The sequence below is a fragment of the Cygnus atratus genome, chromosome 1, assembly GCF_013377495.2.
Source record: "Cygnus atratus isolate AKBS03 ecotype Queensland, Australia chromosome 1, CAtr_DNAZoo_HiC_assembly, whole genome shotgun sequence".
Lineage (NCBI taxonomy): Eukaryota > Metazoa > Chordata > Aves > Anseriformes > Anatidae > Cygnus > Cygnus atratus.
In genome coordinates, this window is record NC_066362.1 from 110,953,268 (window position 1) to 110,977,970 (window position 24,703).

General features: G+C 36.2%; 1 protein-coding gene across 1 annotated transcript in view; it reads right to left on the bottom strand.

Moving 5' to 3' along the window:
* Positions 1 to 2,816: 2,816 nt before the first annotated feature.
* The window catches only part of PAXBP1 (PAX3 and PAX7 binding protein 1), a 28,186-nt gene continuing 6,299 nt past the window's right edge, over positions 2,817 to 24,703 (bottom strand). The window contains exons 5-18 of the mRNA XM_035545809.2: positions 24,402 to 24,505; positions 23,441 to 23,661; positions 22,286 to 22,475; positions 17,736 to 17,859; positions 15,343 to 15,442; positions 14,782 to 14,897; positions 12,276 to 12,475; positions 10,136 to 10,280; positions 9,839 to 9,960; positions 8,972 to 9,048; positions 8,640 to 8,706; positions 6,912 to 7,058; positions 6,453 to 6,607; positions 2,817 to 4,339 (exon numbers count right to left, since the gene is read on the bottom strand). Of these exons, the coding sequence (XP_035401702.2) occupies positions 4,222 to 4,339; positions 6,453 to 6,607; positions 6,912 to 7,058; positions 8,640 to 8,706; positions 8,972 to 9,048; positions 9,839 to 9,960; positions 10,136 to 10,280; positions 12,276 to 12,475; positions 14,782 to 14,897; positions 15,343 to 15,442; positions 17,736 to 17,859; positions 22,286 to 22,475; positions 23,441 to 23,661; positions 24,402 to 24,505 (1,886 nt within the window). The 3' untranslated portion in view covers positions 2,817 to 4,221. The remainder of the gene's footprint in view (positions 4,340 to 6,452; positions 6,608 to 6,911; positions 7,059 to 8,639; positions 8,707 to 8,971; positions 9,049 to 9,838; positions 9,961 to 10,135; positions 10,281 to 12,275; positions 12,476 to 14,781; positions 14,898 to 15,342; positions 15,443 to 17,735; positions 17,860 to 22,285; positions 22,476 to 23,440; positions 23,662 to 24,401; positions 24,506 to 24,703) is intronic.

Here is a 24,703-nt window from a genome sequence, read left to right on the forward strand (position 1 = left end):
TTTTGAATAATAAAAGGTTTTGGTAGTTTTTCTTCACCTGCCAACTGAATTTCAGAATCTCACAAACCTTTAATACATGGAAATAGTGAGGCATGCCTCTGTGATTTGGTATTAAATGTGCTCTAAAAATTTCCTCATCTCACATCCTTCTTTCTCCCAATTGCAATGTCTTCATGCCACATCTCCTCAACAATTAAGCTGAACAGGTGTAATAGAAAAAGTTTTCAAAGAGACCACGGGACCAGGGTGTAAAGAGAATTTCACAGATATGGAATGTACTGAATGTGCTCCTTGTTACTTTAGCATGCTGTGTTTTATAGCTTTCTAGCAACTTTTAGCTGTTTCATGCTGTAGGCAAGAGAGAATGTGTCTTTCCTTTGCGTCATTTACAGTTAACCTGATAGACTAATTTCTTTTACTGTAAGGGCTAGTAAATGTTATAAATTATATGTAACTGGATTATTATCTATACTTTAAGCAAAGAAGGAAACAAATCAAACTGAGATAAGGAATTAGAGAGCCATGAAAATGCCCTTGTGCTGGTCTTTCACTTTATGCACACAGAACAGCAAGGAGACTGTATAAGAATACCACAACAAATCTTGGAGATACGTCAGTGCTTTACTCCAGGTCTCTGTGCTACGAAAACATTCAAATATGCACATAAAGCACAAAAGTAATGTAAGTGGAGTCAATGGGACCATTCACATATACGAACAAAAGTATATGCTTAAGTCATTGTCTGGAGAAGAGCCATAAATTGTAGGCCCTTGTATTACTAAGTAAGTTTGTCTCCATTTAATATTTTTTTTATCCCTCTTCATTTATTTTCTGAATATTTAGGTCAAGAGCTTTAGTTACATACAAAAATTAAGTATTCTTGGGCAAAAAAATTGTACATTATTTCATGGTTCAGACAGACTAACCCAACTAATAATTGCATTCCAAGCCTATCAAAAATTTTGTCTGGAGCACCACATGCAGGGTAAAATCACTCGACTTTGCTCCATTCTGATGGCTGAGTACGAGTTTCTCAGAAAACCACATCCATCCTCCTTTCAGCAATCATTTCTGAAGCCTCTCTCTCTCAGAGCTCTGTTTTCTGTACGTACCACATGAACTCCTGCAGGAATGGTTTCCTTGTGACTTTACAGGGAAAGCCTAATGGTCAGATCACAGGCTATTTAATTTTTACTGTGGCAACTTACAAACGTAAGTTACAAACGTACACCACATAAAAATTGCAGGTGCATATCCCTTCCCCCAGCATATATACTATATATACATATAAATATATATTTAGAATTCATTCTAAAAAGCGTGGGGTTTGTACACTAACCTAGGGAGAACTGAAAGCAGAACCACAGACAACAAACTTTTGCAGAAAATGTAGCTGAAAGGAGGAGAAAGAGGAATCACATGGCTCCATATATCTGCACAAATCTTCCTCGAACTTCTCCATTTCAAATTTTAGCTTTCATTTTTTCTTCCGTTATAGCAAAGGACAAGGTTTTTCCTTTGCTACCGATGAGCTTTAGGGTAATTTTGTAATACCTGCGATTGTAGAAAAAACACACCTGTATAACAAAATAGTTATTAATAAAGTAACTATAACCATTCTGTAACATATTATGCTGTTCATTAAAATTTCCAGTGACCAACAATTTTACATGCAGTGTTTTCATGTAGTGTTATACATCTTTCCTGTTTCTAGACAATGCCAGAAATTACTAGCTGCTAAAGAAGTTACTAGACCTTCTCAACAGTCCCTGTAGAGTTCTGAGCAGAAAAGATTGCCATGTCACATAACTAATTAGTTACTAATATATTAGTAACTTCTCCTGTGGGATTTCATCATCATCTAGGACATCAGCCTCTTACTATATTTGTTAATTTTGATACTGAACAATAAGATACACATGGTCAACCATGGGAGAAATCATTTTAAAGCACCTGTTCTTGCATCATACTCTAACCAAGCAGCAGTTGTGTAACACTGTTTAAAGATTATTGCATAAAGTGGAACTGCTTTGGTACTCACATTTAATTTGGGTCAATAAATGAGATTATGAGTGAAGTGTAGAAGTGGTTGTTTGTAAATAAAATTGGGTAAAAGTATTTGCATAAAGCCTTGAAGTACCAATACAATTCTAACCATTTATACATAGGAAAGGTTGCTCGAAATGAGAAGCTACTTTGCTTATCACTCATAAGTAAACTTTGCAAGATTCTGTGTGTTGTTCTCCAAATGTGACATATTGTGTAAGGATAAGAAGGAGAAATTCCTCTAACATGCAACACCAGCCACAGGGCATGATTCTATGAGAGGGAGGATGGGCTAAGTATAATATAACTGGTCTTCCAGGCAGTTAATTAAGAAAATGACTATAAACTACCTTGAAAAATATTTCTCTGCAGCTATAATTTATAATGAGGTTAGAAGGAAGATATTCTCTTTACCCCTTCCTTAGTGTCCTAGTCATAACCCAAATGAGAGCAAAATGCCTGTTTTTAATAACAGTAGTTACAAAGTTGTCTCGAACATTGGAGCTCCATTAGTAGTGCACTCTGTTTAATACATTTGGTCACTGAAAATCCAAACACTGACAGCTCCTGGTTAAATACTTTCCTAATCTTCAAGATCTGAATTCCAGCGTGTAATCTTTGTCTCATTGCTTTTTCAAAGTGAAGATGCTTTGGCTCACTCCAAATATCTGCTGTCCATGGACTGTTCTCTTCCAGATATATTGGAACAGTCAGCCAGCTTGCATATTCTTTTCTTTACAAGTTTCCCAAAGGAATAAAGCTACAACAGCTCCTTGACAGACAAGTTTATTGAAACATTTTTTAAAAGCAGATACTCTGAATGTACTCCATCAATCCCAACAGTTCAGAAAAACAATTGTTCAGTGTCCAAATGAAGTGTGCATGTTACAAATTGTACGTTTTTAATATACTCATTTATACCACATGACATAAGCTTAAAATACAGTGATTCTTACGTTGTTCAGGATGCCAATTTATTGCTACAATTCCCCCAAAAGGTAGGGCACACTGGGAAATAGCTCCTAATCCAAGGCTAGTACAGCTCTTAGCATGCCTTGGACCCCAACATCAAATCACTGGTGTTCCAACGTAGATCATCATATATTTAAGGGGTTTTATTTTTAATTTACAGCTCAATTAAATGCTTTGTTTTCCAGGACTGTATTCTTAGAGGGTATTTAGCAGGAAATGAAACATTTGACTATTTATTACAATACAAACACTTCAAATCCTCAGATATAAATTTTTCTTCACTTTCATTTAGCTTTACATCTTTAGCCATACCAATCAGAAGAAAGAGGTTCCCAGTATGAAGTTATTAAAAAAAAAGAATGCAAACAGTGAACTTAACCACCTTGCACAAGGAATGAGGGTCCAGAGTTCACAAGGGAACTAGTTTTCTTAGAAAATATAAGGTGTTTGGGGATTAGGAAACACTGTCACGTAAACTTGCACCATAATCTCGAGTTTACATTGTTTGTTTGAATTAAGGAAATAGTTAAGCATTGATTTGGGTTTTCATTTCTACTTTGTTTCTAAGAACAGTCTTTAGAGTTCCATATTTGAATGCAAATACTTTTTTGTTATTCCAATCTGAGTGAACCACAGTGGCTTTTTAAGGGTCAGGTTCCATCTGAAAGTCTTTCTACTATTTAGGCCGAGTGACTTTCACATATTTTAATATTTTGCCAGACCTTTTGACCAATAATACGATTGTTTTATTTTCAAAACAAGTGATTTTTAGCAAATGAAAAACTTTTTTCAACAGTAAAAGATCTCCATATCCAGTGTGAAGGTAAGATGGTGGTATAAATATATGTATAATATTGCATTACACTTAATATATTATACACATTCCAGTTAGCCATGGAACAATTAACGGAGGAGTAGATGACTACTAATCATGGGTATAAAGTGTTTTTTGTAAACAAGATTTTGAGAAACTTTAAGCAAAGTCTGATTTCTGGAAGAATCACAATCTTGGGATTTCATTTTTGCTTCTAAAGAAGTCAACTTTAGAATTACTTTTTTTTTTTTTTTTAAGGATGCTGTATATAAGAATGCACTTTGTATTAAAACAAAGATCAATACTTTACAGTTTAAGAAACTTTACATATGTACATAAATTACACATCAGGAATGGTTTTAAAGCTCATAACGAGATGTCGGAAAAGTCTATTTTCCTTCTATTAAAATTTTTAACTCTTTTACATTGTGATCATTTGCAACTGTCATAGCATGATCCAGCGCTCGTATACTTGCCAGAAGCTTTATGATCTGCTTTATTTGCTCCCTAAAAAAAAAAAGCAGAAGAGGAAGGGGAAGTCAATGCAGGAATGGAATGATCACGTTAGAAGCGTTAATATTTCAACAGACAACCATGTTATAACTCTGTACAGCAAATCAGTTTCAGATGGCTTCACGTCATCTCCACTTGCTTAGTCTGATAAAAAATAGGTTGGTTATCAACCTTGTAGTAAAATTGAAAATCTTGTGTTGGATTAGAGAGGAAGAGAGAGTAGGAATTAGTCATATATATGGTTTAATACTAGATGCAGTATTTCTCAAGAAAAACTCTTGGATTACTTATGGTACTGTGCAGTGAGTCACAGCTCTCTTGACGAAAAATGTTTGAGCAGAAAAAAACCAGTATGTTTTAATGCATGCCTTAAAAAATATGAAGCTTGCCACCAACAAATTGCACAATAGATTGATCCCAGTCCTGAGAAAACTGTACTTCTTCAGCTGTCAAAAGCAATCCTAGCATCATGCAAGGAACACGGACATGAAGTTTAAGCAAGTCCCACAGAAAACACAAGATGTCCAAAATTCATCTTAAAAATTAAAGCATCTGGTTGGCAAAAAAGCACCCAACATCTGGCAAACTACCATTGACAGACATAGATAAAAGATACACTTTGCTCCCAGGAGAAATTAATGATTTTTTCTTTCTAACAGTTGTACTAGGTTTTACATGAACAGACATCACATCCTTAGGTTACAGAAAGTAACCTATCTGCAACAGACTTATTTTATGTGCTTAACAGAGAAAATGTGAACAGTTTTAGAAGTTGAAAAAAAGCAGAATTCCAGACAAAAATTAAATTAGAATTTACTATGGGGAAAAAAAAAAAAGGATTAGTTAGGTGTTTCTCTTCCAATGTTCCAATACAAATTTTTACCAAATTATTTCAGCTGGTAAAAAAAAAAAAAAAAGTTGTTTCAAATTTAAACTCTCTTTCGCTAGCCTGTTTCTAATCTCTACTGGATTCTCTATCAACTCTTTTGTTTCATTTACAATATCATGCTAGGCTAGACATTTTCATTTCAGTAAATTTCATTGAGTAAAGAGTTTGTTTTGAATCTGAATCACGAGAAAATTTAAATTGGTACGTGTCATTGCTATCATACTTCAGACACAAAGCTCTAAGGCATCATTTGGGAGAGGATAAGGAGTAGATTAAGTACAACCCAGTGTGGCACAAAGCTCAGTGTTCTCTGAAAATGAGATGATTCATATGTCACAGACAGAAGCAAATCTGAAGACAGAAAAGTGGCAATAACCAATATGGCAATTGGAAAAAAAAAAAAAAGCCAACACACGAAAAAGCTCCTAACCAGAATTCGTGTTCTACACTTAAAGGGAAATTCCTACATTTCAGTGCCATGCGTAAATTATATAAAAAAAAAAGTAACTTGAGCAATGGCTCAGGCAATTCCAGGTATCAAGAATGACTAATGAAGGTAGCAGCAAGGATTCCAAGTTTCAGTTTAAGCAGGTTTCCTGGAACAACTGAACTATTGACCCTGCAACCTCTCCCCATGCAACAGCACACGAATAAATACTCTTCCAGTCTTGTTATGTTCCTGTTTATCAGTGCAACAACTTGATTTTTAAATTTATCATTAAAACAACCCACCCAATACGTGGGTTACTTGGCTAGCAGTAGCATTCATGCATCTAATCCAAACTTTTAATTATGCTGGTTATCAGATACAAGTAAAGTGACTCTTTGATCAAGGCGAAAACAGGTTCATCCAGTTGGTTGTGTAAACCAGAACTTTTGCAACATATAGAAAAGCAGGATTTGTAATTTAGAAGCCATTATGTAGGAATCTGCAACAGGTTTACGAGGTGGAGCCCTCCAAATCTAGTAACTACAAAATCTGCCAGAGTGAAGGACACGAAGGAGCAGTGCGAAACATTTTGAGTGTTTAACTGAAACAGCAGCTGCTGTTTTCAACCACCTTTAAAATCTCCTCATTTACTATCCCACTACAAAAAAAAAGTTTGAATTCAAAGAAGTTTCGTGAGACTTTTCAGGAGAATCGAGATATTTACCTACATTTGCAAGCAAATAACACAAAGCACAAGAATTGCAACTGATTAACTCAAAATAAGTTACCTTGCATTTCTTTTCTCTACATCAGAGCAACCAATGCTGTTTCTATAAATTGTATCAGCCAGATGAACAAGGTATCTACAGAAGTTTTCTAGCTGAGAAATAGTCTTTTCTCCTTTTAGATTAGCAAACCACTGTTTAGGAAAGCAAGCAATTACCTAAATAAAACAGGAAAAAGAAAGTTAAAAAACAAAGCAACAAAAATGTAAAAGTTATCCAACATGAGTTATTAAGTCTGCCAGGTAAGACTGCAGTTACAAGACTCAACTGAGTCAAACAGCAAGAAACCTACAAAAAAAAAATCCAAAAGCACGGAAACCTACACTATACCTGAACTATCTACAGGCATAAGCCAGAGAATGTTCTTTCTTTGGTTCACTGACATTATGACATGAAGATATCAAAGTCAAGATTTCATAGGTAACCTCAAGTTCATTTATTTATTTTTTGGATATTACTCACACTTTGAGCCTTCTTTATGCTGTCATCTCCATACTCAGAGTTTTGAAAAGCCATAAGAATATATCTATTTAGCAGACCATCTATTGACAGCTCCTGGAGAGTTTTGTTTGAAAGAATTCCATACCACTGGAGAAAGTTTCCTAATAACTGAAAACACAATATAGGCAAGGTAGTTATTTAAAGTGACACGAAACTGAAAAGTTAGTCAAATACTCTAAAGACTCTTCAAATGCAGCAATATAGCTGAGGTAAAGCAAGGGAAATATGCCTTCTGATTGCTCCAAAAGTATCCAGAATCCATTAAAACATTAGCTTAGGTGTTGCAAATTCCCATACAACAACAATCATCATCTCTGTTTGCTTTTGTTTTCCCAGAGGGATCAGTGAAAAAAATAAGTTTCAAGACACCTTGTTCTCAAAATTTGATGTCGATGTCAAGTGAGGTCTAGCATACGCCATATAGGGGCAAATTCACAGCCTCTTCTCAATGAAATCTGCAGGCATGCTATCAGCATACCCTTATTTCCAAGGCATGCTGAAACAAAAGACGCAGAAAATGCTTGATGGGAAGTGCTGGCTAAGCCAACTGTACAGCTGTTATTCCCCGTGGCATATGGCCTGTGGAGAACTGCTGCCAGCCTTGTACAAATGAATGCAGCCAGCAGTTTACTGTTGAGGCAGATCATCAAGAAATAGTAAATGAGCACTTGCCTCCCAGCTTCTATTTCTGCTCTTCTGTGATGCTATAACTGCCTTGCTAGTGCAAGAGAGCTGTATTTTTATTGCTTCTCTAAAACAGAGCAGTGATAAGAGCATGCATAGTTCTAAACTGCCCAGGCTCCAACAAATATTGCCAGAAGCAAGCAACTTCAGTCGTATGAGACACAAGCCGTAAGTGAATTTTCAGTGTCGCTCTTAAGAACTGCATTTTAATAAATGAGCTTTATGTACTTTTTGCTCTAGACAGCATTTAAGAAGTTGACTTTACTTCAAAGTGAAAGAATTCAGTGTCAAATACTTTAAGTAAACGATGCAATTGCAAACCCATTCAGAATAAGGCCTCCCTCACTGCTACAATTTATACCAAAAACTCCAGACAAAAGATCTGTTTGCATGACCACAGAACACAACAGTTCAATCACCATGTCTCATACTTTCCTCTTTAGCTGGGAGTTAATATTTCTAATAAAAGGATGCGAAGAAAAAACCTACAACAGCTACAGCTTCTTGCAGACCTCTGAAAACACTGTATTGCACATTCCACATAGACATTCCTTTCACATTCTTTATCATTGCAAGTAAACTAAGTTTACAATAGTTCTCATATTTTACAAATAGCAGCAGGTTTTCCAAAAGGGGTTAGAAAACTGTTTATCCAAGTTATTTTCATGAAAATTCTGACGCTACAAAAAAAGAGACAAACCAAACGCTCTCATTACCACATAAGTAAAATAAAATAATCATATGGTTTGACAAACAAAAAGGCATTAAAAAACACACAGTTGTTGAGCATGCCAAGTAAACCCACAATGCATAAGTAAAAACGCTTTCACACTTGGCAATCTTTTGAAGAGGGCAGTGTACTATCAAAGGCTAAGATTACTACTCTAGAGTTCTTTCAACTAAAGAAAAGGCAATTTTATATCTACCATTTTCCACAAAAATGAAGGGGATTTCATTGCTACATTGACTACAGCAAAGATTTATCAGATGTATTTACTGACTTACCTTAACAGAGGACCAAAACTGACGTTGGAAAAACAAATATGGACCAGAGTTCTTGTTTTCTAAGATGCTGGAAAGTAAGAGATTTCTTTAATGAGTAACCAAGACCACCTCTATCTGGAGTTTGCTGACTTCCTCCTTCCCACACACAGTTCATTTCTATAAATATTCTTTTATTCCAATTCTGCTTTGTTTTTGACAATTCCTCACAGCATAGTAATTCGTTTGCTCTTGTATCTAGCCAGTGAACCATACAGAGGTATAAACCCTATCAACCACAGACAGAAGACACTGACTTGCCAACAGAGAGGTCTAATAGTTGAAAGCAAACTTACTTTTTTGGATATAAGGGCATGAATACATCGTCATCTAGTGTTCTCCTCATTCTTAGCAACAATGCCTTTAAAAGCATCTGAAACAGATTAATTTTTCTTAGCAAGTTGTCAAAGCACTGCTTATTCATTAACCACTCAGAAATTGATTTTAAGAACAACAAAGACCACATGTGACCCTAACAGTAAAAGGCACGCACACTTAAGCACTCATGCAGAGTCTTAGAGAGTCTATAATAAAGGTTAGAGGTAAAACTTGACGTTTTCAAAAAAAAAAAACAAAATTGAAAGCAATGGAATTCCTTTATTGTTAAGCTTCACTATACAATGAGCTACAGTGAAGCCTGGGCTTTTGTCAATTTTAACCTTCTGCTGTCTTCCCTATACATGCGCACTTTGGCTGATCTCCCGCCATTCTAAAGGCAGCATGGACACTGCATTACACGTGGAATCTGTACTCCTGACATTAGTTCTCACATCATAGAGGGCAAGCAAAACAATGAAACTATGAAGCAATACATTTGGAAAGGTTACAAAAGTCTAAATAAAGAAAAGTAACTATTTTTAGCTGATCCTTAAATCAAAAACTGCAGACCAAGTATGTCTGTGTCACAGTACATTTGGTATCTCTTTTTGTCTCTACCATTAATTTTGGGGAGACTTCATCGAATTCCTTCTCCTCATTTATTATCATACTTGACTCTCCCTAACTAGCTAGCAGAGCATCAAAGAATTGAAAAAAATCTTCTTGTTTCTCATTAAACATGCTGTGGTTTCCAATATAGTGTATTAAAAATATAACCTTATATAATAACCTTATAAAATATAATTCCTTAACCCATCCCAGATACTTATGAATAAACAACTTACTTGTGTATTTTTGTTTTCTGCATTCACCACTGAAGGATATCCATCTACTAGTTTTTGTACAATCGCTACCATTCTAGATGTTTGTGTTGTAGAAAAAGGATCCCATATATTTTCAGAAATCACTGTAAGAGATAAAAGAATTACTCCACTTTGCAAATACTCAAATACAGGTACTAAGACACTCAGACACATAGGACACATTTACAAAACAGTAACATCTAAAAGCCCGAACAACTACCAGCTAGCTGCTCCACCCCCATCCATGCTCCCCCTCCTTCATTTTTTCTAAGACTATACCTGTTAATTTCGGAAGAACAACTCTCTCTACAATGGTAGGTAATAGTGAAATATCAGCATCATCTTTTTCTTGCTCCTGTTCTTCACAGCCATAAAACAGCAATGATTCAAACCACAACATAGTCTCAAAATCACGACACTTGCCCTAATAAAATGAAAAGAGAAGAGGTCAGATTCCTAAACAGAGATCTGCAGTCAACACATTATAAAAAAAAATACATCTGCAAGTATAATACACGTGAAAACTATAACAAAATTGCTTTAAAATAGGTTACTAAGTTTTCTAAGCAAGCAGGGTAAGCAGCATTTGAGCATAGTAAAAACATGAAAATGTAGTCCTTTTTTCCTCTACATGTCGGGTACCCCTCTCTACTGGAAGAAAAAAATATATATATGGTGCCTCATGACCAAGTAGTAACTTGATTTGGCGTAAGGACAGGCAAATTATTTCACCTCCTGCTTCGGCTAACCTACTCCTGAAGCAGTGATACTAGTTCCTTCAGAAACAAAGGCAAACCTGATTCCCGAGAAGTGAAGAAAACTTTCTTCCTCTTTGCCTGGACACCACTAATCATGGCATTACGAGACAAATTAGTGTATATGGATAACCCAACCCAACCAAAACCTGAAAGAGGATGGAGAGCATGGTCAGTTTACCATAAATCAGCCAAATGAACTAATCCATTGTACAACCACACAATCACTAGATCAAATGAAAGTGAAAATGGTGGAAGAAAGACTGCTTTTTTTGGGCAGCAGCTGCCCTACAGATTAAAAATTTCTAATTACACCTGAGGAGTGAAAAAAAAAACAAACAGCAAATGTGAGAAGTATAGTTCATTTGTGCTGCTTTACAAAATGATGTTTTCTGGATTAAGAAAATCTCTTTTCATGAATGCCTTGTAATTTTTCAAACTTAGCAAGATGCCTAATATAACAGGAACAGTAAGGCATAATAGTAAAAATGAAGAGATTTGAGAATTCTACACCTTGTCTCCAACTAACTTAAGCTTCATTTTGCCAGCCTGGGAACTCACACAAAACTAGCATAGAGGAAGGGAGAATTCACAAAAACAATTTTAAATTTAATGAAGGCAGCTTTCATAGATTCTCCCACTTATTCAAAGTAAATACTCTGAATGCTCTCAGAAGAAGAATCTCTCTGCAATCAGAGCAGAGGAGACAGAAGATCACCTTCTGCAAATATCCTCTTAGTAGTTAAAAAAAAAAATTTTCTGAAGAAAGGAGAGATGCAGTCATTTGAGGGAGAGGCTGACATCTGCAGAAGGTGCTGTAGATGAACTACATTTTGAAAGATGAGAGGATGATTTTCTTTCTTAGCCTAGTTTCCTAACAAAACAAGCTTATGCAATTGCATTGTGTGCCTTGACTCGCCTCCCATTCCCCAGTAAAAGCCAACATGGCAGAAAAGAGCAAGCTCCTACCAGTACTGTGAAAACAAGCACTTGACTGCTGCAGAAATACCTTACAAGAGCTTTCACTGCCAGGAAGAACAATGGGAGTCGAAAGTTACCTGAACTGTTTGTCCTGATGGCTACTTGTGTCAGCACACACACACACAGCCTGGACAATGAATGTGTGCCAGGGCCACTACGCTGCAATTGTGCTGTCCTGCTTTTCCCATGCTCCCTACCTAATTACTGTGCAATGAGTACTATGTGGAAGACAATTGCCAGCCAGAGTTCTATGGGGTATGAAGGGACAGGTGAGAGAAAGAAAGATATATAATGTAGGGACTTAGATCACAAGTCCACTGAAAAACACACTTCTTGGTTCCACTTCTCTTGAAGAATCACCTTCTCTAGAATCACAATTTTCTCTGAAATATTTTAAAACCCACATGCATTATTTAACACACTGCTTGACTTTCTGGTCCCTGAGAAGACATCGGCATGTGCTCAATTCATCTCTGACCTGCTGGGAACACAGAAGACAGTAGTCCTGGAACTTCCTAGGAAAGCACTCCACCCCAAGAGAGGTGCCCATTTTAAACTGCATGCCTAGAACACGCTTTTATGAGAAGCACACATCAAAGGTTCAATTTACTTTGTTCTACAGATGTGTGAAAGAACCACACTATACAGAAGCTTACACGGAAATTGCCTGCACAGGACCTTACCTCCAAAGGAGTCCAGATAAGCAGCTGAAGTCTGATTAAAGGGTTGAACAGCTTTGGTAAACAGAGGCCAATATAGGCATCCTTGTAAGAAGCAAAGTACTTTGAACGCCAAGCTTCAAACTGTGACTTAATACAATCAATTGAGTAAAAGCTTTCCAAAACATCTTCAAAAACTTTGCTGGATTCTTTCAGTATACGATCTGGTGGGGAGGAAAAATACAGCAGTACATTAATCACTATTCCCTGTAATACCTCTTTCAAGAGGAACTTCAGTGTTGACTGTCATAAGCCAACTCCTACCAACATAACCAAAAAAACTTAGCCTTAAAAGTTATACTACTTTTGCCTCAAATATACAAAGTTTAAAAACAAAACAAACAAACAAAAAAAACACCGTAAGCACTCTGGCATACCATCTAATCCTTACTTCAAGAATATCATACAACGATTTTCAGTCTACCAGCTACTGGACTAGCGATAATTTGAGCTGTTTTCACAAAGGTAAGAGAAGAGTGTGGACCTAACTTCAAAGCTGGCCTTGTTTTGCACCAAAGTTTGGAACAGCAGATCTCCAGGCACCTTCCAACTCAAATTATTCTACAACTTTCTTCATCCAAGCGTAAGTACAGGGCATCTCTGAAATAAGCCAACTGAATTAGCACTTCAGACAGAGTGGGACCTGGCTGACAACACAACTGCTGGATATAACATGGCTGTTGGCACTGAACAACCACTACAATCTCTCAGAACATTCCTTGTATTTTTTGCATTTACAGCACTAGTATTCTGAACAGCCCAAACCTTTTTCTCAATATATTATTTTCTTCTAATTTCTTCTAAAATGTAACTAAACCCTGGAAATAATCAGCTATTTCTGCTACAGCCACACTTTTAAATGTTTTGTTACAGTAGTTATCTGCACACAACTAATAACAAGTACATGCAGCAGGTAGAGGGAGGGCCAACAGAAAGTTAGATTATGTCATACAAATACTTTTCACACGGGGATACTGAAAAAAATGCTACAAATAAAGCTAGCAGGTCCAAAGTGCATCCTCTGTTCCATATCGCCCACTGATCATTCTGGACTATCATGAGAGTGATATGAATGAAGAAAAAGCTTTAGAAATCCTATGCATGTTCAGAAACGGATGCAACTTCTACAAAAGACTTTTGTACACTTAGGAGTGCTGAGTTACAAAAGACAATTCAACAACACTGAATTATTAATCTTGATCATTTAACTTAGTAAAGTGAATTACAGCACCTAACAACCTTTGTTCAATCAGAGCTCTCTGCCTGTATCCTCAATTTTGGTGAACTGGCCAGCAACTGAAGGTGTGGAGATTGTTTGCACTTCTGATGGACCCAACTGCTAGACAGTTTAATTGTTTTTTAAACTGTTTATACTTTGGGTCTCCACAACCACGCACGGTAACGACTTCAGCATTTTTATTACACGTTCTGTGAAAAGTGGTTTGTTTACTTTAAACCTATTCGATCACTTCATGTCCCTCTAATGACATAAAAAGTCAACGTCATTCTCCTGGCTGCTTCGTCCCTTCTCATATGCATATAAACTATTCTATGTATGTGGTCCCTACTGCTTTGTTTCTCCACATTTCTTCTATTTTGATTAAATTCTCTTTCATAAGAGTGATAATTGTACTCAGTTTCAAGGTGAGAAGGTAACAGGATTATTACAGTAATGTTCTACCTTGCTACTGGTTTCATAGTAACCTCTAGTATTCTGTTTACCTTTTAACTGCTGCTGTAAAAGCTGACTGTTCCACCAAACTCTCTCTTATTTCAAGCTTCTTACAGTTCTCCTAGTGCTTAATAGGCATTAGCTTAACTTACAACCCCATTCATTGTATGATTAGGGTTATGCATAACTGCATAATAAGATTTACTTGGAGCAAACCAATTATAAAATTACAGAGGAATTTCAAATCAGTCAGGACCATAGAAACTTTCTGTAATGTTTGCAGTCAACATTGTTCTTTGTCACCTGCAAAGTTTGCCAGGCAGTAATAAAAGCCTACAAAAGCTTTGTCCTTGTGTTTCTAGACACTTATGCAAAACTTGGGAAAATACTTCTTATCAGCAAAAGTAGTTCTGAAAGCACTGAGGTCTTCAGAATTCTACACACAAAACAAAATAATGCTTTAACATAAAATCAGTTCTCAACAGATTTTGGAGAATGATAAATCACGTTCCAGACTGGAAGGAAGGCTTAGTACTGCTCACTAACAAGACAATACCTGAATTAAATAAAAAGCATCTCTCTAAGGATGTGGCTATTTATTTAGCTGCAAACTGCAAAACCGATGGGCATAAGAGACCTTGTTGGTCATATTCATAATCTAGTAAGGAACAGTTCTCAAACTTTCTCCAAAATATGCTGAAATATATGTACAGGGCTGCATTGGTGTCAAGCTTTTTTTTTTTTTTTTGGTCAAATTTTCTATATTTGGTTGCACAAGGCTTCAGTAGCTTTTCTAACCTCGCTCCATATTGAAGTTTGTAATATCCGTTGAAGTTTCCTCATCATCACTGGAAAGGCCTTCAAGGTGATCTGCCATCTTCCCAGTTTGCTCTCTTGCTTGTCTACGACGAGCTCTGGAAAGGATCATCAGCATAATAAAGCAATTATACTTCTCCCCCTACACAATGAGCATAGTGGCCTAAGCCTGTCACAATTTTTAATGCGAGGAAATTCAGGTTGAAAAGAACTTCCACAATGTCATTACCTCAAACATCCCACTGGGTTGCTTCCTCAAGCAGTGGAAGAGAAACCAGCAGAACACACATATATATTGAACAGGCTTATACTCTCTTAGCACTTTTAAATCTACATCATCTAATGGTCACTTGTTTTGTATGCTTGCATGCTAAGTTGGGATATTTAGGAACATCTCTCCACAGCGTACTAGCTTACGTGTTTTCTTCCCTTAACAGGAAAGGAAGAAACACTGCTATTTATGTTAGTGAGTATGTCACACTGGGTAACAGTATTCTGTGAGTAGGAAATACTCCTAATGGCCAAGAAATCTCAGTACTCTACCTTCTAGCTTCTCTTTCCGCAGTCCGACGCTTTACTTGTTCTTGATAGAGCACTCTGTCTCGTCCAAAAGAATCAAGATTTGGTGCCATCAGTGCTTTATCTGTAAAATTACATTGATGAAAATTAAAACGTTTAACTATGATTATATAATGTGTTATAGGTTGTCTCACAAGAGCCCTGTGCCTACTTTAAACTACGTGTAATTTGAAGTAGAAAGTGTAAGATACACCCAGAGGTCTTGAATCCGCAAGTGTAGAGGTTAAAAGAGGAAGTAATGGAGTTCGGAAAAATCTCCACTTAAATGTCAAACAGAAGACTGTTTTCACCATACTTCACTCTTGTCCCTCTCACACAGAGCACAGCTATATAAAAGTCAATGGTTTTAACAGGTATTTCTTAAACTGAATATTCCAAGGCATACAGTTCTCCTTATATAAACATGTGACCGTGTATCTTTTGAAAGTAAAATGAACAAAACAGAAGGCAGAGAAGAGTGACCTGAGTCCAAATATATGTTACGCCAGAGTTCTAGTCAGAGTCTCTATGCATATATTCTTGACATCACCTCAAGTTTCAAATGCATCAAAATCAGCAGGAAAATAAATCCTCCCCCCCAGCTCCTTATAAGCCACAATTCATTAAAGATGTTCCCAATGATGGAAAACAGCACAGCTAAGCAGTGAAACTGATCAGCAACCAGCAGACAGATCCAAGAATGCTTCCAGATCATTCTTTTCAGATAAATCTTTAGAAATGAATTGAGTGTTAGCCAGTGCTCACCTACCCACTAAAATACAAACATTGAAATCTAAACAAAAGCCTACCCAAATTTCAGAAGTAAATTTACATATTCTAACTAAATCCATTTACTTATCCATCGTTTAAAATACCAATGATGATCTATGTCCATATTACAATTCCATACCAGAATTAAGAGCCTTAAAATACAGATGAAATCATCATTTATTCATTTTTTTGGATGTTTTTCAAATCTGAGCTATTTGTCTTTACAATGAAGTAAAACAAAACTGGGCAGACAAATTTAAGGTCACTTAAATCCCGTTAGTGTTCTGACACTGTATGAAGGAATGCAAATTGTCCACGTCCGCAACACACATCAAATCAAAGGCTGGCATCAGTTCACTGTGTCTTGAAATAGTTCAGTTCCGTCCCTCACATTATCACAGAACCCAGGGAAGATGATTCTCAAAACTCCCCGATACTAAATAAGATCTCCCTTTAAAACCCAACCTTGACAATGACCACTATTACCTGCTCACCATCTAAAACCAGTCCAAAATAGTCCATTCTAGGTTTATTTTAGGAAATTCATTTACAGTACACTAGATTTCTAGTTCTCACCACAGCACTTTTATGGTAAAACTGCAAGGCCTACATGTGATACCTGCGGCTCCAAATAAAGTCCTAAAAGGAATACAAGCACTGACTGCTCCGTAAAGACATGACCAACTCTGATGCCCTAATGCTTTATCATACTCAGTGAGTTCTAATGGTACCAACATTTCTTCTCTGGGCACGCTGTGACAGAATTGGAAGTGGCTTGTACTATAGGATTTTAGGCCAGCAATAGGACAGACAAGAAAGACATTTTAAAAAATGGGGCACTCTTCAAAGTGGAAAGATGACTACTATTAATGTATTTTAATAATCATTTAACATGCAGATTAAAACCTCCTCCAAGGAATGTGTGTTTTCATGCAGGTTAACATTTGGACCTTTGTAGAGTTTTACATGCTGAAGTGATCACCACAAGAAAACTGCTCAGTGAGGACCCCCATCTCAACACGCACACTAAACTGGTATTTTAACTGGCTAATTTTAAGCTGTAATCCACATAGAGTCATTTTGTATTAGTCTGATTTTTAACAATGGCAATAATCTCCTCCAGTTTCTTAGCTTTAGCAGTTAAGTGTCTGAATAGAAATACTTATGCCACCTACAAAATAGAGCATGATAGAAAAGTCAGCTCTAGCCCAACGCTTCATGGCTTTGTACAGAGTTAACTGTAGATGCTGCAGGAAATTTCCAGATTCAAGGATGTTTAAAAAAAAAAAAAAGTCCTGACAAAAGAGGAAAATCTGGAGTCACATGCTACCACTACTGTCACTGCCACCATGCATACATTTAAAGTGCTAGGAAAGAGAAAATACAGTTAAGAGCAACAGAAAGGAGAAATGAAGTCAGTTAGAGTGGCTTTGAGTTTAAACCAAAACAGATTAGAGAACTTTTAATCTAAATTTGCTTCTACCTATCTGAAAAGTAAGGATAAACTTCAAGACAGTTTCATACTTTTAAACATTTACATTTAAATTAGCCATAATAAGTAAACAAGGTTGTTTAATGAATAATAAAAACCTTCAAGATGGACTGACTTGAATGGCTTGAAAACTCCGAAGATTCATCTTTAATATCATCTTGTCGTCTTTGGACAAGGCGGGAAGCTCGCTGTTTGTACAGCTGGTGCATTGCAGATTCAAGTTCGTTAATCAGAGGCACCTGTAAAAATACAACACACTACGTAATATCAAATTCTTCAGGTGCTTAGTTTTCTGGGGTGCCATACTATTCCAAAGTATAATGCTGTCACTGCACTTCTAGCAGCACAAGCCACTTTCTTTTAACCATTCGTATCATTTAGACCAGTAAACATTTCAACTTGAAGAAAACACATGCATTCAACAATGTTGTCAGCTTTCAACCATAGCAAGTGTTCTGAAAGTCATTTCTGTTGACTGAATGAGACTACACAGTAAGACAGTAATTCCAGTGTGTGAAATGTTATTTACTCTTATTTTCTCTACTAAGTGCACTTGAATATTGCTACAATGCTTACAATTCACCGATCTCCCTGTTTCCACTTTATCTTTAAACAACAATGTAGTAGTATTCTATAGTTAGATGAGAACCTGACTCTACACAATGAAAGAAAAAAACAAAAAAATAACAAAGCATCAATCTAACTAAATCTCCTAAAGCCAGCAGCTACTGTTTAGCTATAACTTTCACTAGCATATATGGAAGTATCACTGAAATGCAGTAAAACTATGCTTAAACATATTACGCCAACAGGTAACTCAAATCATTAAAAATTTTATTCTAGTCTATCATTAGAATCAAAACCACACAAAGCGTGTGAGTTCTGCATTAAGTATAATCTTTGAAAGATACAGACTTAAGTTGGATCAGACCTGCCACAAAAAAAAAAAGTGGACTGAATTTCAGTAGCAACAAAAATAGATAACAGCTAGGAATTTCCTGACATTAAATAGCAGATCACTGCCTACTTCTGCGGAACTTCATTTCCTGGGACTAGTTAAAATTAGACCATCATAAATATTCAAATATAAAACAGAATTTTTAACCATCTCCTAATTTGGAAAGGCAACTCCCATGAATCAGTTGCTTTTGGTATGAACACTTATGCTGTATCCTCCTTACCTCCAAGACATATGTTTAGTCCATAGTCTTCCAGCCTTTTAGCTCAGATATTTCATTGCTGCCTACCATCCAGGATTACTTTTTTTTTTTTCAAAACAGATAAAATCAGAAATTGTTTCCTGATGTAATTTAGAATGTGACTCAGCAGCTATTAAAAAAAAACAACCTTCTCCTGTAAAATTTAGAACTATGAGATTATAGCTGCAGGGCCATTTCAGCTGAGAATGACACACACATCAGAGGACACATTACAATGAAAGAAATTTTAGCTCTTTACAACAAACTGGTCTACAGGGATCAAAATCAAAGGAACTCAACATACATATAACTCTCTTTTAGGGAAAACAAAGCAGACGGAATGAGAAGGGGAAGGAATAACCCAGTGTTGGAAGTCTAAATTCTGAATTCAAGACAGTTTTGAAAACCCACGTAATAATTTAAAAATAAAACAACAACAAAAAACTAGTTTTATTGCAGTTTGCCATTGAAAACAGAGCTTCTTGCCTTAAGTGTGTCAAGGGAATTCTAAAACTGAAAAGTTAAATGAAAGGTTTTGGAAGCATCCCTACAGGTTCTTTCTATAATTGCCTCGGGATAAAAAAAAAACAACAAACAGTTATGTATGTGTATATGTGAATCCACTCAAATTATTTCCCATTTAAAATGCAAGAAACTTAAAAGCCATTATTCCTCTATAATCAATGCTGTGGTTGATGAGTGACTGACAGATTCGCTGACTGCTACAAAGTTAGAGCTCTCATTCATTCACTGCTTCGTTTAGTCATTACCTTAAATTCAATTATTTATTTTACCATTTTCCCCCCATATTTTCACTGTGAACAGCGTGAGAAGAAAACTGGAAAGCTCTCTGAACATTCAGAAGACAAGGATAATTTTAATCTACAATCCCCCTTTTCCTGATACACACAGTGTGTTTCGATAAATTGCTTTTGCATGTAAAATAACAGCTTATCTAATCATGCTGTCACAGGTAGGCTGGTAAGAATTTGATTTTTCTGTGCCCCTTGTATTTTCTCAGGTTCAAAAAGTAAAGACACCTTCCCACTTTCTAGCCTTCTCAGTAAGCATGATTTTGACAATCAGTACTTGTGAAGGAACTACTAGTCATGCAAGCATCTTCCGTTTCACTGATTTTTATCATTTAAGGGAAAAAACATATAGGATTTGACACTTCTGTTGCTTGTTTCTAAGTTTCTCATAGAAGTTGCCTCATTGTACTCTCCATTGCACCTTACCAATCAGCAAAGCATTTCTAACATTCAGTATCTCTTCAAAACCAGAATACAGGCAAAATGGTCTTGTTTGCATGGGGGTCACGAGGGACTGAGCATGGTGTATAGGTGCAGAAATAAGGTGGTAGGAGGACGAAGGTCTACCTTATGACATTATTTTTTGTTCTCCAAAACTAAGTCAATGGACATACATAGGAATTCTAGGGCACTGGACAAGAACACTGTGCACTCATTTGTGATTGTTCAGCAACCAACTTTTTCATTCAGACAAATAACAATGTGAATTAGACTAATAACCCTGACTAGTCCTGACAGAATAAAGAGAAAGCATCAGCGCATCAGATTTGGAAGGATAGGGAGCCCTGGTTTTATACAAATTTTGGATATGTCCTTATATATATGTATATACACACACACACACGTGTGTATATATTTGTATGCATATATACAGACACACATCCACAGTATTACATATAGACACACTTACTTTGCTTTTATATGTTATAATCATAATAACTATATTCATTATATATTAAAAACACGCATACATGCACTTGTTTTAAATATGAAGTAGCCAGGGCCACAGCTCCTACAAAAAAGCTGAAGGCAATTTATCTCTACGCTCAAAAAATTGGAATCTATCTTCCTGCTGCATTTCATTATTTCACTGAAATGAAAACTGACAATAATTTTACTACTTTATTTTGTTCCCTCCTCCCACCCCTTTAAAAAAAACAATTGCAATTTGATAGTAATTTTGTCATGCTGAAAGCACTGAATTCTGAAACAGATTATTTGGCCAAAGAACAGAGAAATACATAGGACATCATAATTAATGTCATATGCCTCTGTTAAACCGACCATGTCACATCCTAATTTTGCAACTCACTGTACATACAGAAACCTCTAACTGAAAACAGAAACTGACTTAAGAAGCATGAGATGGAAAGTAACACCTTAAAAGTTCAAGGGACTGGCATGTGGGGTATTTTGGGAAAGTCGGGTGTCCAGGTGTAGAATCTTTAGAAGACCAGGAAAACAAAGATATATCATAAGAAAGCAACTTTAACAAGCCTGTTTGATAAACTATCAGCAGCTAGTTTGCTTTATCACAGCTGGAATTAATTTATTTCCTAGTATAGCTAGATAGGTCAATTCCCTTCAGACAAACTCAACTGAAATTGTTACACTATTAGTTAACAGTACACTTTCCTGGTTTTTCCTCTTCTTCAGTGAACAACACTTTACAAAACTGATCAGTTAGCTAGGTGAATTAACTGGTCCGCACTTCCCTGGGCTTGTTCATAATTGATAGTTATTCTCCAGCTTACAGGACTGAAGATGGGAATCTCTGAAGACAACTAAATGCCGAACAATTACTGTCCAACTGATTAGCAACCAGAATGCTTCTATATTCCTCTCTCACGCCTAACAAGATAGCTAAGCAGCAGCTTTAACCACTCGGGTAATAAGAAGATACCATGCTATTGTATTAAAGTCAGAAGGCAACAAAGAAATAGCCTATGCACTGCTAAGTGAATTTTACAGCTCCTGTATGTGTGCATACGCATGTATAAACACACACGTACGTATTGAGGAGCTTCTCTTAGTTTACAAAAAAAACTAAGTAAATATAGCATGAATAAAACAGGGTAAAAGAATTAAATTCTCAAGTTAGAAATATACGAGAGTATTATACTATATAAGGTTTTTTTTGGTAGTTTTTTTTTTTTTAATAAAGATTGGGTGTTTTCAGACTGCTACACTAATTTTAACTCCTTCAGACACTAGAACACTACCAAACATGTGACACTGCCTGACAGGAGGAAGTTTGTAATAGCACAAAATACAATTTTCATATTGTGTTGATAAAGCATTTAAAGAGCTAGCAATGTTGTAATTCCGTCATTATTTCTGCATGTGTTGAGTATCAGGTTAACAAAAAATGGCATCTGAGTAACCTTGAAAAGCCATAAATCTAAAAAGACAGAGAATCTAAAAATGTTTTTAGCTTATCTGAAGTCACTAATCTGTTATACTGTGAAATAATGGTCTTTGATAACCTTCGCTTTTCATCATGCTCTCTCTTCAACATTTGAATAACCAAACCTTTAGGAGAGTATGTTCTCAGGGGACTTTTTGAAAAAACAGAGATGTGTTTGGCATGTACTAAGAGTCCTTTTTTTTTTTTTTTTTTTTTTGAAAAAAGATGAATGTTTTTGCATCCTTACCTTTTCACTGAAACACTCAAGCAAGTCTTGGACATACCCTCGCATTTCTTGCAAAAACTTATACTGTTCACCAATACCCCCAGAAGACCCTTCTAATCTTTCAATTGCCTTGGTAGAGTCCTCTCGGCTTTGCTGATGTTTCTCATATTGCTGCCGATTAGCTTTGTGCAATTCTTTCATAGAGTCCAACCTGAGGGGCAACGGATAAATAACAAATTTACATCCAAAAGTCTATATATTTCAGACTGTTGTGATATTAGACAGTGCAAGTACCAAGTATATATATGGAAATATTGTAAAGAGACAACCTCTAACTTTCACTTGTCCCTTTCTCCCCTCTACATAAACAGCAAGACTAATGATCTAAATTAATTTTCTAGTCTATGCTGAGCGCATTGTACTACCAGCTCAATTGTAATTCTTACAAGGAGATGTAGCACTCAGAATACTGCAAGGCTGGCCCTACAGGAAAACTGGGAGGAAAAGGTATTTACGGAACAACAAAGAAAAAAAAAGTATACGTAGGAACTATAGTTCCTACAAGGCAGTTGCCTTCGTCTACTAACTTAATTTACTATCAGAGTTTGTAACGCTGCACTGGGCATACAAACTAATACTGTAGACGTGTAGAGTGCCAAGTTGTTCATAACTAATGATTTCTGACTGCAATTGGGTTGTTCATTCAGTAGGACATTTTGTGTACCTGACAAGCAGATCACAATGTTTAAACCAGAAAAAAATATCTATGTTTACATTAAAAATTTAAATTCTTTATCTACTGAAGGGTAAAAATTTGATTTACTGTTTAAAAGACTGCAACTTGACAAGCTAAACACCTCACTAGCCTGTCAATTCTTGACTATAAGACTGTGTAGTGTCCAGAAGATGAAACTCAGACCTGTCTTCAACAAGATCAATGGTCACATATTTAAAGCTTCACTTCCAGAGAAGCAATCCAAGGAGTTTTTCGAACAAAGTGTCAATGTCATCTTCACTTTGAGCTTTTTTTTGTTTGCCTTTTTTTTTTTAATGGATGTGCCAGTCAGTACTTTTCCAGCGATGAAACTCTGTGTTTGCTCACCAAGACTAAAAGGCGCCTGAGGAACAGAAAGCTAGGGGACAGGTCTTTAAGTCTAAAAAGATGGTCTGTCCTACCTGTCTTTAAGCTGTTTCTTTACCAAATCAATAGTAATAGGAGTCATCTCATTACTGGGTGTTTTGAAAGGAACTGTATTATCTGTTTTTTGAGACTTGGTTTCTGATGATCCATACGTAGCGTAAGTGTATGGAATGCCGTATGACGAACCATAAGACAATGTCTGGTAAGTGTTCTGGTAGTACAGATTATTCACTTCAGCAGGCTGACTTGGTTGAACCTAGAGGAAGAGGACATGATTGTACTGTGTTAAAGAAGGGAGAAACTTTGTTTCACATCTCAAAGCTTACAAAGTGCAAGATGTAGACAGAAACATACGAACGTAATTCTCAGAAACACCTTTTTAAATGGACAGTCTTAGTATCATTATTCTCCTAAATATTTATACTTACAGCAAGTTACTAAATGACACTTTTAACCAGCCTACAACAACCAAGTATTTGGGACTGCACTAATTTTGCTAAGAGCATCTATTAGAATCAGTGTTTGATTTTGATTTTGCTGAAATGTTTTTATAAAAAACACTATTATCTTCAACTGAGTGACAATTCACTATGACTGTACAGACAACATATGGCACAACCTGCTACCAATTCCAACTCCGTTTATGTCACAACAGAAGACACGTAAACAGCAATGAAGCACATACTGTTTACACAGACTAAAAAAAACACTGGTAAGTAAGAACAGAGGTCTCTTCAAAGCATCATTATTCTCGCTCTTTTTGAGGCCGCAAATAAATGCTGTTTACATGATCAGTATCTACCAAGAACAAAGAGACTAAAGAAATGGATACCACCAGATATTTGAAATCTGACCTTTCACTTCTTTTTAAAGAGTATCAGAAGTTACATACTAGTATTCTCAGACAAAACAGCCTTTCGTAAACTCCCCAAGTTTGTAATGAATTTATCCAGCATAGCAGAAACAAACCAAAAAGAGCTCAAATGAAATACATGCCTGAGGTATGTTGATTCCTTTCCGTATCTGTTCTTGCTCCCATCTACTGAGTTCTTCATCTTGTTCCCCTGCCACCAGTGCTTCATCATCACTTCCCTCAATACCTGAAGAAGAATAAAACAGACAGGTAACAAAAAGATCACGTATTCATAGTAAGGGCCATGAGTTCCAAAACCTAAAAGACCACACTTTGGTGGGAATATCTCAGTGCATTCTCCCTTTTCTTCGCAAGGAATTAAGAATGCTAATCTGTAAATCATTATGACAGAGGTTCCATTTCAAAAATCCAATGGCTAAGTTTG